The sequence below is a fragment of the Pezoporus wallicus genome, unplaced genomic scaffold (genome assembly GCF_028554395.1).
Source record: "Pezoporus wallicus isolate ANWC-B61680 ecotype Strahan unplaced genomic scaffold, APGP_CSIRO_Pwel_v1 contig_3486, whole genome shotgun sequence".
Lineage (NCBI taxonomy): Eukaryota > Metazoa > Chordata > Aves > Psittaciformes > Psittacidae > Pezoporus > Pezoporus wallicus.
The window spans coordinates 5125889-5145264 of record NW_026642292.1 but is presented as its reverse complement, the minus strand read 5'-3'; the positions used below and the strand labels follow the sequence as shown (position 1 = coordinate 5145264).

Sequence of the window (19376 nt, the reverse complement as noted above, 5' to 3'; positions counted from 1 at the left end):
GCAAAGGACAGCCTATTGCTTGTCCCACACACATCAGCGTTCAAGCAAACTCTTACCCCCCTTGGTGGCAAATGTACCATACAGCTGGATAGCTCCAGGCAGTCCTGGAAGAGGATGAAAAGACACACACAATAGACTATCTGCAGGTGCTGGGTCAGCCTCCGTTGTTAAAGTAGCCAGTGACTATTTTGCTTCATTTTTACTAAAAAATCAATTTATGGACATTAATGTAATTGTTTATCTTTTAGCATCATGGTCCTTTCTTCAGACAAAAGCTTAAACTATTAGGCACAATCTGCTATTTTAAACAAGATTTTTACATTAAATTCAGAGCAGAGCAACAGCTCCATTAATTTTTCCATCTGTTCTGTTCAGGCTCGTTGGCTTCCATATACCATTTAACTTTTGTATGAACCCAAAATGCCAAAAGCTACACGGAGCCAAATTCTATTGTGCTTAACAATCTGACAGAAGGATAATACACTTATCTACCTCAGATTTAGTAGAACAGCATAGGCTCTTTGTCACTGTTCACCAACTATTATTTTTAACCAAGGGAAGTTTTCCAAACACACTATTGTGTTGGAGGCAGCCACGGGACCACTCATTGATGCCACAATCTCACAGACCAAATACGAGGGCTGACAGTATTCATATTTCTAGCAAATCTGTATATCTTTATGCAATTTAACTTCAGCAGAATGACTGGAATTCCTTTGTGCTGCTCTTTGTGTTCTCCTGCTGATCTGCAGTCCCTCTCCAGGCTTTGGGCATCTCCTGCCAGCATCAGCATCAGCCTGTTAGGAGTGGGATGGATTGAGGTTCTCCTTCCCTGTCAATTTTAGTTTAAAGCCTCTGCACCAGCTTGGCAAGCCTGTGACCAAAGTTGCTCTTCCTCTTCTGTGACAGATGGACCCCATCATTTCCCAGCAGACAAGGTTTCTCAGAACGGGTCCCATGTTCTAAGTAGCTGAACCCCTGGCTGTGGCACCAGTCCTGTCACCATTTGTTTATTTGTCAGATTTGACTGGCCCTTTCAAATCCTTCCCTTTGGCTGGTAAATGTTATAATGAAGAACAAGACTGAGCAGCCTACAGTTGGACAGACATGGGCTTTTGGGAAAGTCAGCATGCTCCCTACAAAGGAAAATCCTCTCTTACTATCCACACAGTCCTCAAAAGAGGTGAATAAGTAGAAGGATAAAGGTAACACATTAAATACATTTTGATTTTCAAAAAGCCTTTAACACTGTTAAATACTTAAAGTTACAAAAGAAGCTAACGTTGCAAAGAGACTGGACAAAAGAGCCTATTACAAGGTGAAAGCTGGTTACAGGGTAGGAAAGAAAGCATGAAAAATCCCATCCATTATCATGCCTTGGCAATGAATTCATTTATTAGTCAAACAGTATTTAACTGTTAAATAAATGGGACGTATTTAGTGTTACAAGAAAATGTTTTTAAGCTGTTTACTAGTTAAACAAAACAAAGTCAAGAGGGCTACTGAATTTGTATCTCCAAAACTGACACTAGTGTGAACAGTTCAGTAACTCTGGAAGTTAAAGTTTTATACCAATTACTACATGAATGAAAGTGGTGAAGTTACTCTAAATTTTATTATCATTATTTTATTTCCACATTTCATTTTAAGCACCAACAGAAACCAGCACAATAAATACAGAGAGAGAAAGAAAAACATGTGTTTTATTTGCATTGAGGCAAAAGGAGCTCGTCTCATTTAGATCAAAGAGATGGAGAGCAACTGATTTTAATCAAGTTTTTGAGAATTTACAGAAAAAAAAAAAAAACTCATGCCTATAACACCAGCAAATGTTTGAATTTCCTATGTCAAAACTCTCTCTTCCTTCAGACTTGGCACAATTTTTTATTGCCCACTACCACATTTCAGATCTTTACTTGTTATAATGTATCACCTATGTAAACATCTGGTTCATGTGTAAACTTCAACAAGTAGTTGGGAAAGCTTATTTTATCAACCCAAAAAAAATCAAGTATGAACTAAATACCAAATTAACTACATCATATTCTATATAATACTGTTTCAACAAGAACTACAGCCTGTTGAATTAATAACAAAAAGGATACTGAAAGCAGATGTGCAGTCATGCATTAGTGTAATAATATTAAAAGGCAATAGCAAAAAGGTAAACATATGTATTTTTTTAAAAGTGTACTCACCAAGACAAAAATCAAGGCCATACTCTTAGTTCATTTTGGTAGTGTACAATTTCTTCTTAGCGCAAGCTAGAAGTGTTAACTTCTGAGCATATTCACCTGTTGCTGTGTTTAGTAAGAGATACTTTGACAAAAATACAACATGTGGATTTAAATTTTGTGCAATAACTTTTTTTTTATTTTGTCAGTTCAAATTCTTTATGTGGAAATAAAAACTCTGCTCCCAAAGAGCCAAGTAGGGCAAGTGGGAAGAAATATTTGAAATTAAATAGAATATATCTGCAGGACAGAAAAGTTCAGCAGCCTAAGTCAAGGGACAGAGTTAATACTATTTTTACATGCTTTTTGTTGCTTCTTTGTTCACTTTGTGCTCAAATTGAGTGAAGAAAAGTAGTCATATGGCAGCCTGGAAAGCTCGACATCAACAAAGATTTCCTTTATTGTTCAATGTGCCTTTGTAGTGCAGAGCAGAATCAGCCTCAACCGTTCAAAAAGGAAACTGAAATCACATCTCAAAGTTGCTATAAAGGATTTCAAAGTAATTATAGTATCATAGTAATCAAAATGACTGTTCTTTTTCTTCTAATTATAACTTAATCTACAACCTGCCATTTTTACAAACTGCAGTTCACATTAAAACATTTGCTGATAACAAAAGCTCTTATTTGAAAACAACACTGCTTTACATCTAGTCAGGCAGCTTGTGCATATCAGAGCACTCTGTCAGAAGAGACATGGAAAAGGGTAGAGACAAAAGCTGAAATACGGCTACAGCTTATCTGTGCCTTTAATGCACTGCAGAATCTCAGGCAGCACTAGAAACAGCAAGTTTCTTCAGATGATCCATAAACACTTGCAAGCTGACATCATCAGTGAGAATGGGTGCTCCAGACTCCTACAAAATAAAAAGGAAACAAGGGGAATTGATTATACTCATTGTGAAGAATAAGGCACAACAGGTTTCAGTAAATAAACACTATAAATTTAGAAAGACTTTAGAAGTGTATCATTGCTGAAATCCTCTAACAAAATCAGCAGACTGTACATTTACATAAATTTTCACATGTTTACATAAATTAAGGCATAAACCACAAAACTCCCTTCCATATTAATGCATATGGCAATGAGCTGCAGTATAGCAAGATACTTACATCAGCCATACCAAACTCCAAGTTTCTGACAGCTGCCAAATAGTAACTTACAAATTTTTAAAAGTAAATAAAACTTCTGTACTACAGTTTCTGTACCTTTCCTACCGCAGAGGAGGTTACAAGGATAAGAGAAACAGAAATATGCAAGTGACAAAACTAACAAATCAGTATCTGTCAGTGAAGCTCAGAGATATCAAAGTAATAAAAGGAGGAAACAAACCCACCAAGGGTCTGATTTGACACTGAATGAAGGTCAACCAGCTTTTATCAAGGAAAGGTGGGCCAGATCTCTCCTACAGCTCTGTGCCACCTCAGAGAAACAGCAAAAATAACATCTGAAGGTCATGCCACTGCAAAAATCGGACCACGAAAGATTAAAAAACAAACAAGCAAGCAACAACAACAACAAAAAAAAATCTCACCATTTTTTGGGTGGATTTTTGCAATTTTTTTTAAATCTCAGGAGTAATTTTCAGAAATCCTATTAAGTTCAAAATGGTCATCTTTTAATGACTATTTTTAAACAAATTTAAAGTCTAAATAGAACAACAGTTGGCAACTCTGCAAATGCTACATAGCAGTTCTCTTCACATCATTTGAAACCAATCTGCCATTATTTGCATTTGTAGATGCACAAAGAATTCACACAAATCTCAACAACTCAACCTTTTCAAAGGTACAAAGCACCCATAATTTCCAAATTACATTAGAACTCTCTGAACTCTTACATCTTCTGAAAAAACAGACATGAAAGTCTTAACAAGGATGCTTAGAACTGGTGCCCCTTTTTGAGAACTGGCCAAAACCAATTTCCAGTTAATGATCGAGGGTCAAACGCAGGACCAGTAAGAGTTCTTAGATCACTACAATACACTTGACACAATATACAGCCACTCTCAGTAGAGGCCCACTAGATCATCTGCTAGCTGATGGTGGCAAAATGAGAATAAAGGATGTTCTACTTGCAACCCTGCCAAATGCTAACCCTGAGCTCCCTAGGAAGCCACAAGGGAACTACAAGCAGTTTAATTCTGGGGCAGGATACGATTTGCCACCTTGTGTCTTACTCCTGGAAGGACAGTACATCAACCTCTAGCAAATAAACCACGAAACAAGCTGACAGACCCATAAGAAAAGAGATCCCTTACAATGGCTGCAAGTGGTAATCCAGGGTAATTAAAACCAATGCACAGACTTATTCCTGAAGTTGAGCACCTCACCAAAAAAACTGAACACAGGCAACTGCTGTCACCCTGGCTAACACCAACAGCAGCAGCTTTACTCTGAAGACTAGGAATCCTTCATTATAGTCAGTAAGGGAGCAGAGTATTTTATCTGCTGGGGAATAAAGTGAAAACCAGCAAGGTCACAATGCAGAAGTCATAGAATCATAGAATAGTTAGGGTTGGAAAGGACATTAAGATCATCTAGTTACAACCCCCCTGCCATGGGCAGGGACACCTCACACTAAACCATGTCACCCAAGGCTCTGTCCAACCTGGACTTGAACACCGCCAGGGACAGAGCATTCACAACTTCACTGGGCAACTCATTCCAGTGCCTCACCATCCTTACAGTAAAGAACTTCCTCCTTATATCCAATCTAAACTTCCCCTGTTTAAGACTTAACCTGTTACCCCCTGTCCTATCACTACAGTCCCTAATGAAGAGTCCCTAATGAAGAGTCCCTCCCCAGCATCCCTATAGGCCCCCTTCAGATACTGGAAGACTGCTATGAGGTCTCCACGCAGCCTTCTCTTCTCCGGGCTGAACAGCCCCAACTTTCTCAGCCTATCTTCATATGGGAGGTGCTCCAGTCCCCTGATCATCCTTGTGGCCCTCCTCTGGACTTGCTCCAACAGTTCCAAGTCCTTTTTATGTTGAGGACACCAGAACTGCACACAACACTCCAAGTCTGAGAAGCACATGAGCATTGGCTTTGATTTTTCACAGATCACCTCAAATTTTGTTTTCTGTTCATTCAAAATTTTGATCCAATGCATACAGTGAGAATTTAAATTTAATTAACAGTGTTTTGGTGACAGCTACTGGGCATTTTATAAGATTTGTGCTATTAAGCTCTTCTTTCATTTCAAACTGCAAAATCCCCACAGTTACCAAAACAAGATTAAAAAAAAAAACAAACCTGAAAGTAAAGGCAATCTCAAATAAATGTTATAGACAATATAACCTGAAAATTTCCACCACATCTTCAAAGACTAACCAACACAATACAGCTGTACGAAAAGTTTACCATTATTTTCTGAAAAGGTTTTCTATACCATATAAGGCAGCTACTTGCTGAAGTTTTAAAAAAATCTTTATTTAAAAACCAAACTAGTCAATTCATCACCTCCTGAAACATGGTTTCAGTGGTGTGTGGGTGCCCTCTTCAGGTAAATGTGGACCAACAGATTTTTCTATACACTTTCAGCCATGCACAAAACAAAACTACATGTAAAAACCCCAGAAGCTCATAAGAAAAACAAGAGCAAAACCAATTCAGTTCAGAATTTTCTCCCAACAGTTACGTTTCTCATTTCATAAACTACATTTGGTTCAACTTTGTTCACAAAACACCCTGCAAACACAGGAGGGTATTATGTTGATCACACACACTGCAATGCCACTAGGGAGATAAACAGACCGTTACTTATGTTACCCTAGTACTGGCTTATTTTCAACTTTAAAAGGGAAACTCATCTTTTCTAATACATATCAGAGTCTCACTTGTCCAGCATGAACAGTTTTCTCAGAGATCAGTTTTGTATTTGCATTTATATTTGGACTAGTGTTTCACTTGCTTACTAATTAAAATGAGCAGGAAACAGCTGTCCTGTACTGCTGGAAACACCAAACTTCAAAAATTTCCAGGTAATGTCTAGATAAAACGAAGACCTTTCAAACTACAGGATTTGTGTGTATGTTGTGTAGGAAACATGATGAAGAGCAACACTAACAGATTGCTGGTTAGGTTATCGACTTCAGAAGCAAGACAGCTGGGTTCAAATCGTGCTGTCCCTGACTCAGTACAAAGTTTTCAAGTATTTTCACTCTGGATCTCAGTGCTATTTACTGCCAGAGGCTTTGTCAAAACCAACAGCTCCCTGTGAAAAAGTGCCCTGATGACACTCATCTGACAAACATCACTGCCATAAAATTGCTATAGAGCACTCACACTCATCATCTGAACACTGTATGCCCTTCAGCAAAATACTCTACAATTACAGTTAATATGTAGCTTCAACTCTCTGATGCCATTACATTTTCATGAGAAAATGACCCTGCCCCAGCATTCACCCAACAGTTTCTCTTCCCACTATAAAAGCTAAATGTGGAAGGAGAACATGGAACCGGGATGCAGCATTCCAGAATACAAACTGCTTCAGAAGGTTTAACTTTCAAACTCGCATAACTTCATTCCTAAAGACAAGATTTGAAAAACTGATTCCTGGTCACCTGGGCCACAAACATTCTGAAAAACATCAGTACACTGGTACTGGTGTACTTTCCAGTTCTTGCTTACAACTAATTTAAAAACTTATTTCCCCTAATGCAAAAAGGTCCCTTAGTCTTTATGCGTGGTAAGTGTTCTCATTCTAAGGAATCTGAAAGTATCTGTGTAAGAAAAATGGCTAGACACGAAAGCAGCCTAACAGAAGCTTAAAACAGCAACTACATCACTTTCTTCTAAAGAAATTACAACCATTTTTCTTAACTTCTGCAGTTCTGGTGACATCAGGCCAAAACTGCATTTCATACAATCACAGAATGGCTAGGTTTGGAATGCTCCAGAAACGGAGCATCCACAACTTCTCTGGGCAACCAAAGAAGATTCTTTTTCAGTTTCACAACTCAGATATTATTACTTATATGTACACAATGTGTCACTTGATTTCTGAAATAGAGAAAAATAAAATCATGCATAGAAGCTTCATCAACAGATTCACACTTACCTGTCCCCACGCATACATATTGTTGTGAGTCTGAGAAGGATTTACTTTCGAAAGCAGGAAACGAGCCTTTAAAAAACAAGCAACAGGCAATAAATTAATCTATTTCAAACAGAAGTTTTCTACATTTAGGAAAAAAATTACATGTGTATGAAATATGGAATTTCTGTTACTTGGAGATAAAAACATGGAGAGATACCTATTCAGAATAATGAGTAGCAGCTCTATAAATAAAGCCACTCCCTGGCTTCAATGGCTATAATTCACAACTGCTAACAACTTTTCAATGCAGCAGAAAGTATGCTTTTGTCTTTTTCTAAGCACTAATAAAGTCAATGTGAATATCAGCAAGATATTACTTAACGAGTTTAAAAAAAAAAAATAAATAACACAAAGAATAATTCTGGTATTGCCCCAGAGGCCCTGGCAACCACTCTCTGTTTTGTCCTACACATCTCACACAAGGAATCTGAGAGTCCAAGTCAGTATGATAAAAATGGCAATAAGTATCAGGATTCACAAATTAGGTAAAAAGCTACAATGAGATACCTGGCTCTATAAAAGCTTTAAAATTCAAAATGTTCACTTGCAATTTACATGTGTTTTAGCACAGAAATGTATGTTCACTGAAAAAAAAAAAAAACCACACTCATATTATTAACACATCACTTCCTAGATTATAATATATATTGTACCATACCTGGCTTCCTCCATGCTCTGTATCAATGTATCTGGGCATTGGAAATCTGGAATGGAGAATTTCTTGAGCATCATCTATTGGAGCTTGTAGCAAGTGGTGAAAGTTTTCATATTCCGGCATATCTTGGTAACCTGATTTACGCCACTGAGCTATGGTCTGGGGAGAGAAGAAGAAAGAAGTTTAGAACTGATTCACCAATCTTTTTTAGAGGATACACAGAGCTTTTCAGAGAAGGATGTAGCATTGCTGGCCTCTTTTCTATCATTCATCCTTTTCTGCCCTACAGTATGCAAGTTATTTTTTGAAGGCCAAGATGTGCAAGTAACATGCCACTAGATGTTTGGGGGTTTTTAACAATCTGTGGTCCACCTTTCTTTCCTTTTTTGCAATCCTTTATATGCTAAATATTTAGCTCATGAGGTCAAGGCTACTATTTACAGTTCTGTAATATCCATGTTTATGACACTTGGCAAATAAATGTTTATACTGCTATTTATCTTTCAGGTTCTCTAGCACAGCCTCCCAACCTTCCAGGAGTCCAGCTGGCTGCTCAAGGTCAGTGCACTGATACAGGCTGTTACTAGGAAAGACCTGGAGGGATCCTCAGCAGAGCTTCCTCCCTCCTTTCCTTAGCAGCTGCTTTTAAGCTGAGGCTCTCATTCCTGGCTCCTGCCTGCGCTACAGTGCAGCCATGCCTATACCTGGATGTGCCACCCACTCACATGGACCCCCAGCCAGGGACTTGACTTCCCGGCTTGAATTGGGATCTGCCTCATTCCCACCGACCTCTTTGATGATCTGGACTGGTGACTGAGCCTGGCTACCGCCCACAAACTGCTCTGCTTCCCTTGCTTGTGTATGGGGGAACTAGGTCCTCATTAGTGAAGCCTATGCCTGCCTTGCAATCATACTCAGCTCCCTGGTCCCCTTCCCTCAGGTAGCAGCCCTTCCCTGCTTCTTCCTTACAGCACCTTATAAAAATATACAGAACATTTTTCTACTTAAAAAGTTTAGTAACTATTTTAGAAAGTGCAGCTATGAGGACATGATCCAGAACAACATTTCTCAAACTCTCAGCTGTGAACTATTTACAGTTGCAAAGCAGTAAAAAGCAGCAGCTCAGTTCCTCCAGGGAAGTAGAGCACTAGCAAGTCACAAGCATTTATATTTCCAGTACTGGGGAATATCTATCTACCTAACTGCCAGGAGCAGTTTCATTCCTCCAGGACAGTGAAAATGAAGGAAGACTGTAAAACTTTGGGTTCTGACTCCCCATCCCTGAAGAATTCATTTAGAGGTCTACAACAAATGACTGAAAAGGCAAGATGAAACACATGGTGCAGGGAATAACACTCTCAAAAGTTGGAAAAACAACTGATCTAAACCAAATAGTCTGCGTATTGAAGATAATTCATCTTAAACCAATCATAACAAATAGGAGCAAAATATCAAGTACTGTCAGGCATCCGTGTACAGGCATGTTAGGTTACCAAACTACAAACATGGAGTCTGGTATCAGCTATGCAGATGAGAGGTCAAGCACTGGAGCATGTTAGAACTGCAGCTTGACTATCATAATGCAGCACTCCTATACAAAGAGTATTTATGTAAGAATCACAAAATCTTACCTCTCCATGATAAATAAGGATCTGGAAAAAGGTGTCCATGAGGAGAATGCGATCTGGTAAAATGCTGCTGCTGTCCAGAAGAACAGGCTAAGATTTAAAAATAAGTAAGAAATTACCAACTGAGGCAGAATTGAGTATCAGATGGTATTACCAGCTTTTGAATCAGACACTGAATCTTGGGAACTTCTTTCATCACTAACTAAAGCTCCATATTTGGTTGTTGTCATGTTATACATCTGTAACCCACACAATCTCATTCTGAAGATATCCAGCTTAATTCTGAGAATATAACTTCATAAAAGTAAAAAAAAAAAACCAAACAAAACTATTTAAGAGCTGAAATCTCTTTGATTATTATGCATTTTTCTAGTCCTTCAAATACCTCCATATTTACCTCTACAATGTCATTAATTCAAATGATTTTTTCAGTGTATAAGGATTCAGTAATTATCCAAGTATAAGATTTGGTGGTTGTGGTTGGTTGGGGTTTTTTTAGTCTCGTCCTTGCAGCTATTACTACTGTGCACATATATGCACCAACACTGGTGGATGATTCATGATTTATGAAATCAAACATAACACGGTTTTAATTCACCTTTTTTAAGTGAATTAATTAATTTTTAAGGGCAGTGACACTATACTGGCACTTTATTATTTAATTGCATCAGTACCGTATGATTTACTTGGAATCATCCTATTAGGGATACCAAAAATATTTACTCCAAGAATTTATTTTTTTTAAATAAAAAAATATTATTCATTCTACATTGATAAATCATTCCTTTCCATCACCTGACTGTTATTCATACATGGAAGAATGATCTTGCACCTGTAAGTAGCTCTTCACAAACCACCTCATTGTTTTAAATCCACTTTTAAACACCTTTTTTTACCCCATGAGATAGTCTTAAAAACAAACAAAAAAAATCCTAACAGTTTGAATTCCAACCTGCCAAAATCCTTGCCTTCTGTGTTTATTTTCATTGTCTTACCATTTATATATCAGACAACTTTTGTTGTCTCCTATCTTACACTTCTTTCACAAGCTTCTTGGAAGATCACCTTTCTATTTTAGGTTTATATAGAATGTGTTGTGATAAGGTGAGCTGGAAGGCTCTCTACCAAATATATCTGTATATATACGTACACATACACATGACAGTAACCACAGCAAAATTAAAAGCTTTGGATGAGGGTGTTATGACAGAGAGAATTTTATACATCTAAAAAAAAAAAACCAAACCAAAAACTTATAACCTGTCATTATGTTATATTTAATGATACCTCTGGAGGTCCATTAAATGAGTAGGCATAGAGAATTGGTTGAACCATGATAAGTGACTGGGTTAAATCTTGACGCATAAAATGATGACGATAGTATGAGCTCTCATCTGGACTGTTATTAAAAACTTGTAAGAAAGGAGATCTTCGCAAGTGAAACATGAACTGCAAAACAAAAAAACATGCATTTGACCTTTCACAGATAAAAAGGAGAGTTGTACAAAGAGAGAAATATTTTTCACAAACTACACAAGACCAATGCCGCAACAAAATTGAATTCTAAGTCCGTCAACATTTCTAACTTGCATATGCACCTCTGTCAGTTCTTCTACACTCTCATGAAAGTAAGAGAGAGAGACCAGAACGGATAAACCTACAAAGCAGCTTTGAATTAAGAGTAAAGTTTACCATTTCTTCTTCTCCAGTATTAATTCATAAATAGTATGAATGAATATTGCCAAACCTTTCCTTTACTGGAAGTTCTATTGCTCCTGTCAGGGAAGTTGCTACACTTGAACACACAAGTTACAGTGCGTGAACAGAAAAAAAGAACATTAACCACAGCAAAGCTGAACTTCATCAGCAGAGTTGAAAAAGCAAATCTCTCCATTGCTGAATCAATCTGTCCACAACTCATAACACCTTGAGACAGACTGGAAGGTAAGTAAAACAGAAATAACATGGAAGTCTATGAAGAGTCCAAAAGCAATGTACCTGGAGCCATGAGAATGATGGAATTTATCAAAATGGATTATCAGCAAAGAAACTATTCAAAGTTTAATTATTTTAAACTATTCAAAGACACTATTAATCCCTATAGGCACACACCTTCCTCCTACTCACCTGTGGGTAAAGTGAAAAGGTTTCTGAAAATCTGAAAGAGCTTGGATCATCCTTGTGATACTCTCCAAATTTCTGACACTGGAGTAAAAGAAAAATTCATCCCAATTAAGAAACAAACTTGCTTGGTCACGCCATTACTGTAAGTTTGTTTGGTTTTAAGACACATGATTTGAGGTGCTTACAGTTTTGTAAGCAAACAGAAACCTACCAAAAACAGTGGGTTTGCTATGTACTTTCCTTGTGTATGAGGCCTTAATGGCTTACTATTTTTTCTCCTCTATAAAACTGCTAAGCAGAGTTAGATGATTAAGTGGAGAGCACATTTAAAATTAAATTATTAATAATTACTTACAAGTAAGTAAAAAAAAAAAACAACTTTTGAAAGAAATTTCACATGATTTTCTAGATACTTTGACCTTTTTCCCTAAAAATATTTCATCTACACTATTATTATAGGCAGCAAAAAGTAAAGAAAGCTTTCATTTCTGCTAATCTAAAACTAGAATTTCAATTGCTGGCAATTACCAACTGCTGATGATTGAGGAAACATTAATAAACAAATCAAAATCAAATTTGTTCTTTTTCCAATTTACAAAGAAAATCTTAGTTAACTCTGCATACCCACTTGAGGAAATGAAGCATTCAGCTCATTTAAAACTTTTTGTTTTATTTTTAAAGAAACAGTCACTGAATACCAGTCATCTAAGTATGACATGTCTGAAGACAAGATACCAGTCTGACTCTTGTAATATAGTCCTTCTTACCAGTCGTATCAGTTGCCTGTCCAGCCACCTAAGCACATCAGGCCCCTCTTCTGTCTCTGCCCTATACACTGCCAACCTAGCCATGAGAATTGCAGCAGCTTCCTGGTCAAAAGATGCAGCAATGTTTTGGATTTGCGTCTGTGCGTCTGCCCAGCTGCAAAAGAAAAATACAAGTATTTGCATTACAGTGAAAGGAAAGAAGAACCTCAAAATATCCCTTCAAAATTAAGGCAAAGAAAGCAGTATTACCAGTTTAACAAACTCACGCTAGAACTTCAAAAATCTACAGAGTATAAATGAGCAGCCTCTCAATTAACCATTCTTTAATTAGAAATATCCTTTATTTATAGAGATGTCATGCAACCAGTAAAATAAAATATAATGCCACTTACAAAACAGTTGTTGTATTTTTTTAAATATTTCTTATGAAAGGTTACAGAAAACACTGTCCATGAAGCTAACCTCATGTTCCCACACCAACAATTGCCTTGTGCAGCTTTGCTTGTTTTTTTCAATTTACAAGATGAACTATTAATCTGCCCTTTTATCAGTTGCTAAAAATATTTTACTAATGTAACTAATGTAAGTTAACAAGATCTTTATATCAACAGTAAGGACAATGCTTTTTTTGGTAAACTGAATTTTCCATTGTATTACTCAACTAATAATTTCCTTCACCTTAAATTAAATGTCACTGGACATTGAAAAATGCCTGCACAATATTAAACATCACTTTCTAAAATTATGGAATAAATTAAATCAAGGAATCTGACGGTAAAAAGTTATACATTGAAGAACAGGTATTTTTACATACTACAAACAAAATTGAATTCCACAGACAAAAATAACATTAACCACAGCTAAGCTGAATGTTATTAGTAAAGTAAGTGTAAAAAGCAAATCCCTCCATTGCTGAGTTAATCTTTCCACAACTCTAAACACACACCCCACCCTGAAATGCAGCTAGCACTCCCGAGTTGAGCTACAAAGTGATCTTTGTCATTCCCTAAGTCTGACCATCTCCTCAATTTAGGCCATAAAATTTCACTCAAAGCTTCCTCTTCATCTAAAATCACTTGGGTTACTTGATGTGAGCACTCTCAAAACATCATTATAGAACCACTGCAACCTTTTGGAGAAGTAACAGCCCACAGAACAAGGGAAGCAACTGGCTCAAAGGTATAATCATGCTTTCACCACCTGTGGCACTGCACATTCCAGAATAATAGACTGATAACAAAATTCTAAAGATGAAAAGGTAAATATATATATCCTGCTTTTTTGAAAATGATTCACTGCAAGTAAAACTTACTTTCTGGCAACTGTGGTCACTCTGATACGTCTCTGTCCACTGGAATGCTGGTACTGAGTCACAAACTGAATTGCACCACGTCCTCCTTGAGGAATAGGAGCATTGTGCTAAGTACAGGAGGAAAGAAATTAAATGCAGTGGAAACTTGAGATTTTACAGTATAATTCAAAAACGTATCAACAGATTACTAGAAAATGATAAAATTATTTGCAATGGGCAGCTTAAGTTATATAAATGGATTGTCTGATGCTTTTATTATGTTGAGTACCTTTACTAAACATGGCTAATAAACTTGGAGACAGCTAAGGGATGTTAGGAGCAGCTGCTGCCTCCACCAGATACCCCTAAAGCAACCAATGCTCTGTCCTTCCACACATCCTTACAGAGACAACACATTCAAAGGGGCTGTGTTAAAATTGTTGATGTCATTACTCTACTTGAACATCACATGATTCACCAGAATTACAGGGCAACAAAACTGATTCTACTCTAAACTGTTGATTAATGAATCCTATCAAAAGTGTCAATCATAATATAAAGACTGGAATCCAGGTATAAACCTTAATTTCAAAACTCTGCTTTTGAAATACAGATTCATAGGCTGCTAACAAGGTAAGTAATCCCAGGAGAGGACAGTTGAAATCAACTATTACACACCATGACCAGACCAGTTTTAGAGCTACTAATAAAATTAGGCCAAAATAAATATGCAAAAAGTAAGCTGTTAAGTTCAAGTTTTCAAAGTTTTGCTTAAGTTATATAGTATGTTATACAACAGACTAAATATATAGAAACTACTGTCAGCTCGCATAGTTCCTGAGCTTCAAATATTTGGGAGAAGGGGAAGAACTAGAAGGAAGTAGCACATTTGCTTGTCATGTTTTTATCCTCTTTCCTAGTACTCCCTCAGGGAGACAGGAAACCCTGATGCATTTCAATGGAGCAAATCTTTACTTGCAAATACTCATCAATTAAAGCATAAGCTAAAATATAACTTTATGGAGTAATTAACTTGTAATCAAAACATCAGAGAAATACTGAAAAGCATTTTTAAATATACGTATTACAGTGCTTTCATATGTTGCAACTGAAATAGATTTTAGTAACACTCTGAAAAGAAAAACTAGATTATGAATGCTTATCCAAATTTTGAAGAGCTCTTTGGTTCTCATGATTATATTCAAGAAAATCAGCTCATCATTAAGCTGTTAGTATCCATCTCTAAATTTTGACAACACAAAATGGCAACATTGTTTGCATCCCTGCTACTGTGCTTGAGGGAACCACACAAAAATATAGCACTCACATAAAATAAAATTACTGTGTTTAGTAGGCAAGTAGACAAATATTTCTTACCTGGTTGACCACCTCGAAGTACAGTGCAAGTGTTGTAGTAGGATTAAGCCCACAAATCTTCCACTGACAAGTACCTCCTGTTCCAATCTCCTGTAGACAGATTTTATAATACTTTTATCAACCAGAAGTATTACCTTGCTTATGATGCACAACACCTGACTATTTGTATTTGTTTATAACTACTGTGTCACAGGTTTCCTCCCTGATCACTCTGTCAGCTTCTCAAGCACTCTTGCAAAATAACTGCAGTACTGGATGCATGAGTAAGAAAAAAGGAGATGGTTGCAAAAAATTAAAACATTAGAAAGACAGGGAGATAGCATTAGAAAAATAGAAAATGTACATCAGAAACAGGAAAAAGTACTAGACTTTGCATAAACAATCCCAAGAGGAGGTAAGAAGCACATGCAAGTGGAATGACTCTTCCAAGGCACACCAGTAAAACTTCAAAGCAGACAGCTTACATAATATATGGGGTGTAGTTACATAGTCTCTAGAAACTAACAAGGTAACTGTATACAGACAGTGATGTATTTTAAGTGACAATTCCTTTTCCCCATCCAAATATAAATACCCAGTGAAAACAACTAAAATAATCAGCCATCCATAAGAGACGCAGTGAAACCAAACAAAACTTTCAAGGAAAATTATACCGACAATACTGTCAACTGTGCTTCTGTCCACTGTCACATACACTATGGCTGGAAGAAGCAACCACTCAGTGGACAAACCTAAACAAGTAACAAGTGATCTGCAAGTTGTAATACAACCTGAACCTGATCTAATCCAAAATCTTATCCAAATGAAAAAAAAAAAAAAAAAAAACAAAAAAAAATACAGCCCTTGCATGTATTTAATTTAGAACTGGTAAAAAGGGAACATTATTTGTTTTACGGAAAAGTTTCAGCCTCTCCTCAAATATAAAAATCTTAAATCCTACTTTTCCATAGAAGAAAATGACCTCCATTTTCAGCAAAGTTTACTTACATTTTCAGAGACACAAGGTCCTTTAGAGTTGAGAGAGACACAAGGTCCAATTGCTCCAGAAACCTTCACTTCTCTTGAAGTCTTTATATATAGAAGGAAAACATACATTAACACATCAGATTAAGAAGAATTCAGTCTTATCATTAGTTAATGAAAACCACAATGCATGTCAGACTTGATACCTTTAGGAAAGGTTGTACATGTAGTAATGCTTGGTACATTTAGAGAAACTTTTCATGTGCTTACTTTCTATTCTTAATTATGTATGTTTGCTGTACCAATTAGTACATCTGAAGTAACAGCACGAACATAACTCATGGTGAAAAGCTGCGGTTATTTACAAACCTGAGAGCCTAGAAAGCATAATGGATAATGTCTATTTTTGAGCAAAGTAATTAAAATATTCACAAAATTAGATTTAAACTGAAGACCTGTAGCATATGACTGTACATACCCCACAGTGAATTTATATTCTGTCTCCTAAACATTTAGCTAAAAGCAAAATCTAGTTCTTTACATTCTTCCAATGTCATTTTCCTGCTTGATTTGTACATCTCTCTAAGAACTGGGGATCCCTTTTTTCATTTTCCAGAATCTTCCAGCAAAATTCAGAAGAACACACACATGAAAAAGAGTTCAATTATTTTGCTAGTAGCAAAAACTTAAACAGAATTTTACTGATCAAGAAAATAGCCCCATATTCTTCTACAAGGCAGGACTGCAGTATTTTGCAAGAAACATTATGCAAGACAGTACTTGAACCTACAGCACATTCAACTCTAAGCTTCCCACAACAGTGGAGGTGAAAAAGAACACTGTTAAAGTGCTAGAACAGATTCTGGTAAGGATGGCAAATGAAAAGGAAAGCTATCCTGGACTACATAAAGAACCTGGACCGAAACCCAAGAAACTCTCACTACTGATACCAAAATCTATGCACACAGCACTGAGAGACATTTAGTCTCCCTTTTAGCTGACACTGAACGGAGGGTAAGAAGGAATTAACATTATACCTAACTCACATTTACATAATCATGGATCTGCAAAAAGACAGCCTGGCAGTACAAGCCATGTCCTAGCCAACCCTAACACATCTGTTTAGCATATTCCTAAAAAGGGCAAAGAATCCACAGCTCATAGCCACCATATTCCAGTGTTTAAATAACATGCTGCATTTTTGTATTCTTACCTTTATTTCTAATGTGCCACCAAATCCCATTTTAAATTGCCCTTGCATATCTTTCGTGAACACTCTCTGAAAGGTCTGTTTGAATAAAGATGTATTGAAAGAGTCTCCCATTACCATGTAGCCTCTAGATAACAACAAAACAAAGCCCTCAAGTTAAAACAGATCTCATATTATGCAATAATTTTCACATGGGATTTGTATTTCTACATTTTGTCTAAAGACAATTCGCTGTAAAGCATATTTTTGCCTTCTTAAAAAGGACTATCATTAAATTAATATTTTCCTACAATGTTAAGGATGAATATTTTGATTTGGCTTCTTGCCCAATAGGCATCTTAGGGTTATTGTTGTTATAATACATAACAACATCTTTCACTGAGAAAACACTATACTGGACTTCAGCACCACAAATGTCTCACAACCTTGTCATGCAAAGTCAGCTTACTTCTAATATTCAATATTCCAAACTTATTTCCACACCATTTTGTGTAGTTCACTCATTATTTCAAGTTTAAATCTAGGCTCAAGAAGCACAATTTATCTTTATGCTTAGCAATATTCTGTGGATGTAACTGCAACAGTTGCTGCTTATCATGAAACATACATTGCATTTAAGAAATAGTAGTGGAAGATATTTTTATTCATCCAAAAGCATGAATTAAATAATATTAGTAAAATGTAATAGATCAAACATTACACCTGAAAGAAGTTATGAAAGTTTTCAGGTGGATACTCAGAGACAGAAGAAAACAGACATGGGCAGAATCAGAAATTCCTCCCTGTACGCAGGATGCAACCAAATCAGAAATAGGAATAGCTGCAGGAGAAATAGATAAGCTATACATTAAGGCTAGTTTTGCTGGAAGAGAGGAAACAGGGTAAAGTGAGTCACAAAAGCAGACAAAAAGAGCAAAATTACAGAGCTTGAGTTTGATGCAGAAAATGAACAGGATTCAAACGTGCAGGTTAAGTCATAAACTTAAAGATCCTGAACAGTGAAAACTCCCAAGCTAAGGCTTACACAGATCTGAAAAGAGCAATCCAGTAGTGATTAGCATGGCCAAGCTGGCCTGAAACATGGAAGCATATGTTCACCACAGCCTGCGGCTGCATCTCACATGCTATGTATCTGGGCATACAAAGAATGAGCTTAGGATCCTCTGTCACATGAAGACATTGAGAGGCAACTAAGAAGGCCTTTTACCCACAGATATACCAGTTATTAAACCGATAAGCATATTTTACCTGCAACTGGTATTGACAAATGTAAGAGTAACAAGCAAGAAAAATGAGCTTGGCAAGACAATCCAGACTGAATATGGAAGACTGACCTAAAAATCAAATGGTATGTAAAGCAGGTGGCTATACTAGTAAAGATGAAATATTATGAGTATGGAAAAGGCTTTCAGAAATAGAAAGAAAATACAGTCTTTGAAAAAAATACAGAGGAAGAACTGGCAGGATTTACAAAATTAATGAGGTACTAAACACACAAGCAAGAGTCAAAAGCTGTACCAGACTGCAGATCTGCATAACCAAAGGGTAAAGGCACTATTCACAGTGACAGAAAATAGGGGAGAGGTTTCATGAGAAAGACTAAAACTTTCTTTGATCGTATTAAAGTGAACTGATAGCAAGACAAGCTGAAGGAAATACAAGACCATGTTTGAAACGTAGAATTAGATGGAGGTAGCAAAAATCAGGAGCAACATATGCACCTGATAATCACCTAAGACAGTAGCTAAACCTATGAAAAACAGCATATAGAAGGGCATAAACAAGACAGAATAACACAGGGTTTTCTACCACTCCGAACAGCAAGGAAAAAAAAAAAAAAAGATGACATCTCTATCTTTACTGAAAGCTGCAGCTTACACATATGCACACTGAAAAACAGCAACAGTGGATATATCCCCTGTTTGAAAGTTACCCATGTTATTTAAGCCTCAAACTGATCATATTAAAATAAAACAGCAAATCCCCTTCTGATCAAACCCACAATTGTGGTGACAAATTT

At 36.7% G+C, this 19376-nt stretch overlaps 2 protein-coding genes across 3 annotated transcripts in view; one reads left to right on the top strand and one right to left on the bottom strand.

The window, feature by feature from the left end:
* Window positions 1-19376, top strand: part of PNN (pinin, desmosome associated protein) — a 145074-nt gene that overhangs the window by 88196 nt on the left and 37502 nt on the right. The gene's annotated exons all lie outside the window — the stretch shown is intronic.
* The window catches only part of SEC23A (SEC23 homolog A, COPII coat complex component), a 28648-nt gene continuing 10490 nt past the window's right edge, over window positions 1219-19376 (bottom strand). For both annotated transcript variants that reach the window (XM_057428493.1, XM_057428494.1), the window contains exons 10-20: window positions 17360-17483; window positions 16171-16251; window positions 15184-15273; window positions 13828-13934; window positions 12516-12669; window positions 11752-11829; window positions 10912-11073; window positions 9628-9714; window positions 8000-8155; window positions 7303-7368; window positions 1219-3090 (exon numbers count right to left, since the gene is read on the bottom strand). In XM_057428493.1, the coding sequence (XP_057284476.1) occupies window positions 3001-3090; window positions 7303-7368; window positions 8000-8155; window positions 9628-9714; window positions 10912-11073; window positions 11752-11829; window positions 12516-12669; window positions 13828-13934; window positions 15184-15273; window positions 16171-16251; window positions 17360-17483 (1195 nt within the window). In that variant the 3' untranslated portion in view covers window positions 1219-3000. The remainder of the gene's footprint in view (window positions 3091-7302; window positions 7369-7999; window positions 8156-9627; window positions 9715-10911; window positions 11074-11751; window positions 11830-12515; window positions 12670-13827; window positions 13935-15183; window positions 15274-16170; window positions 16252-17359; window positions 17484-19376) is intronic.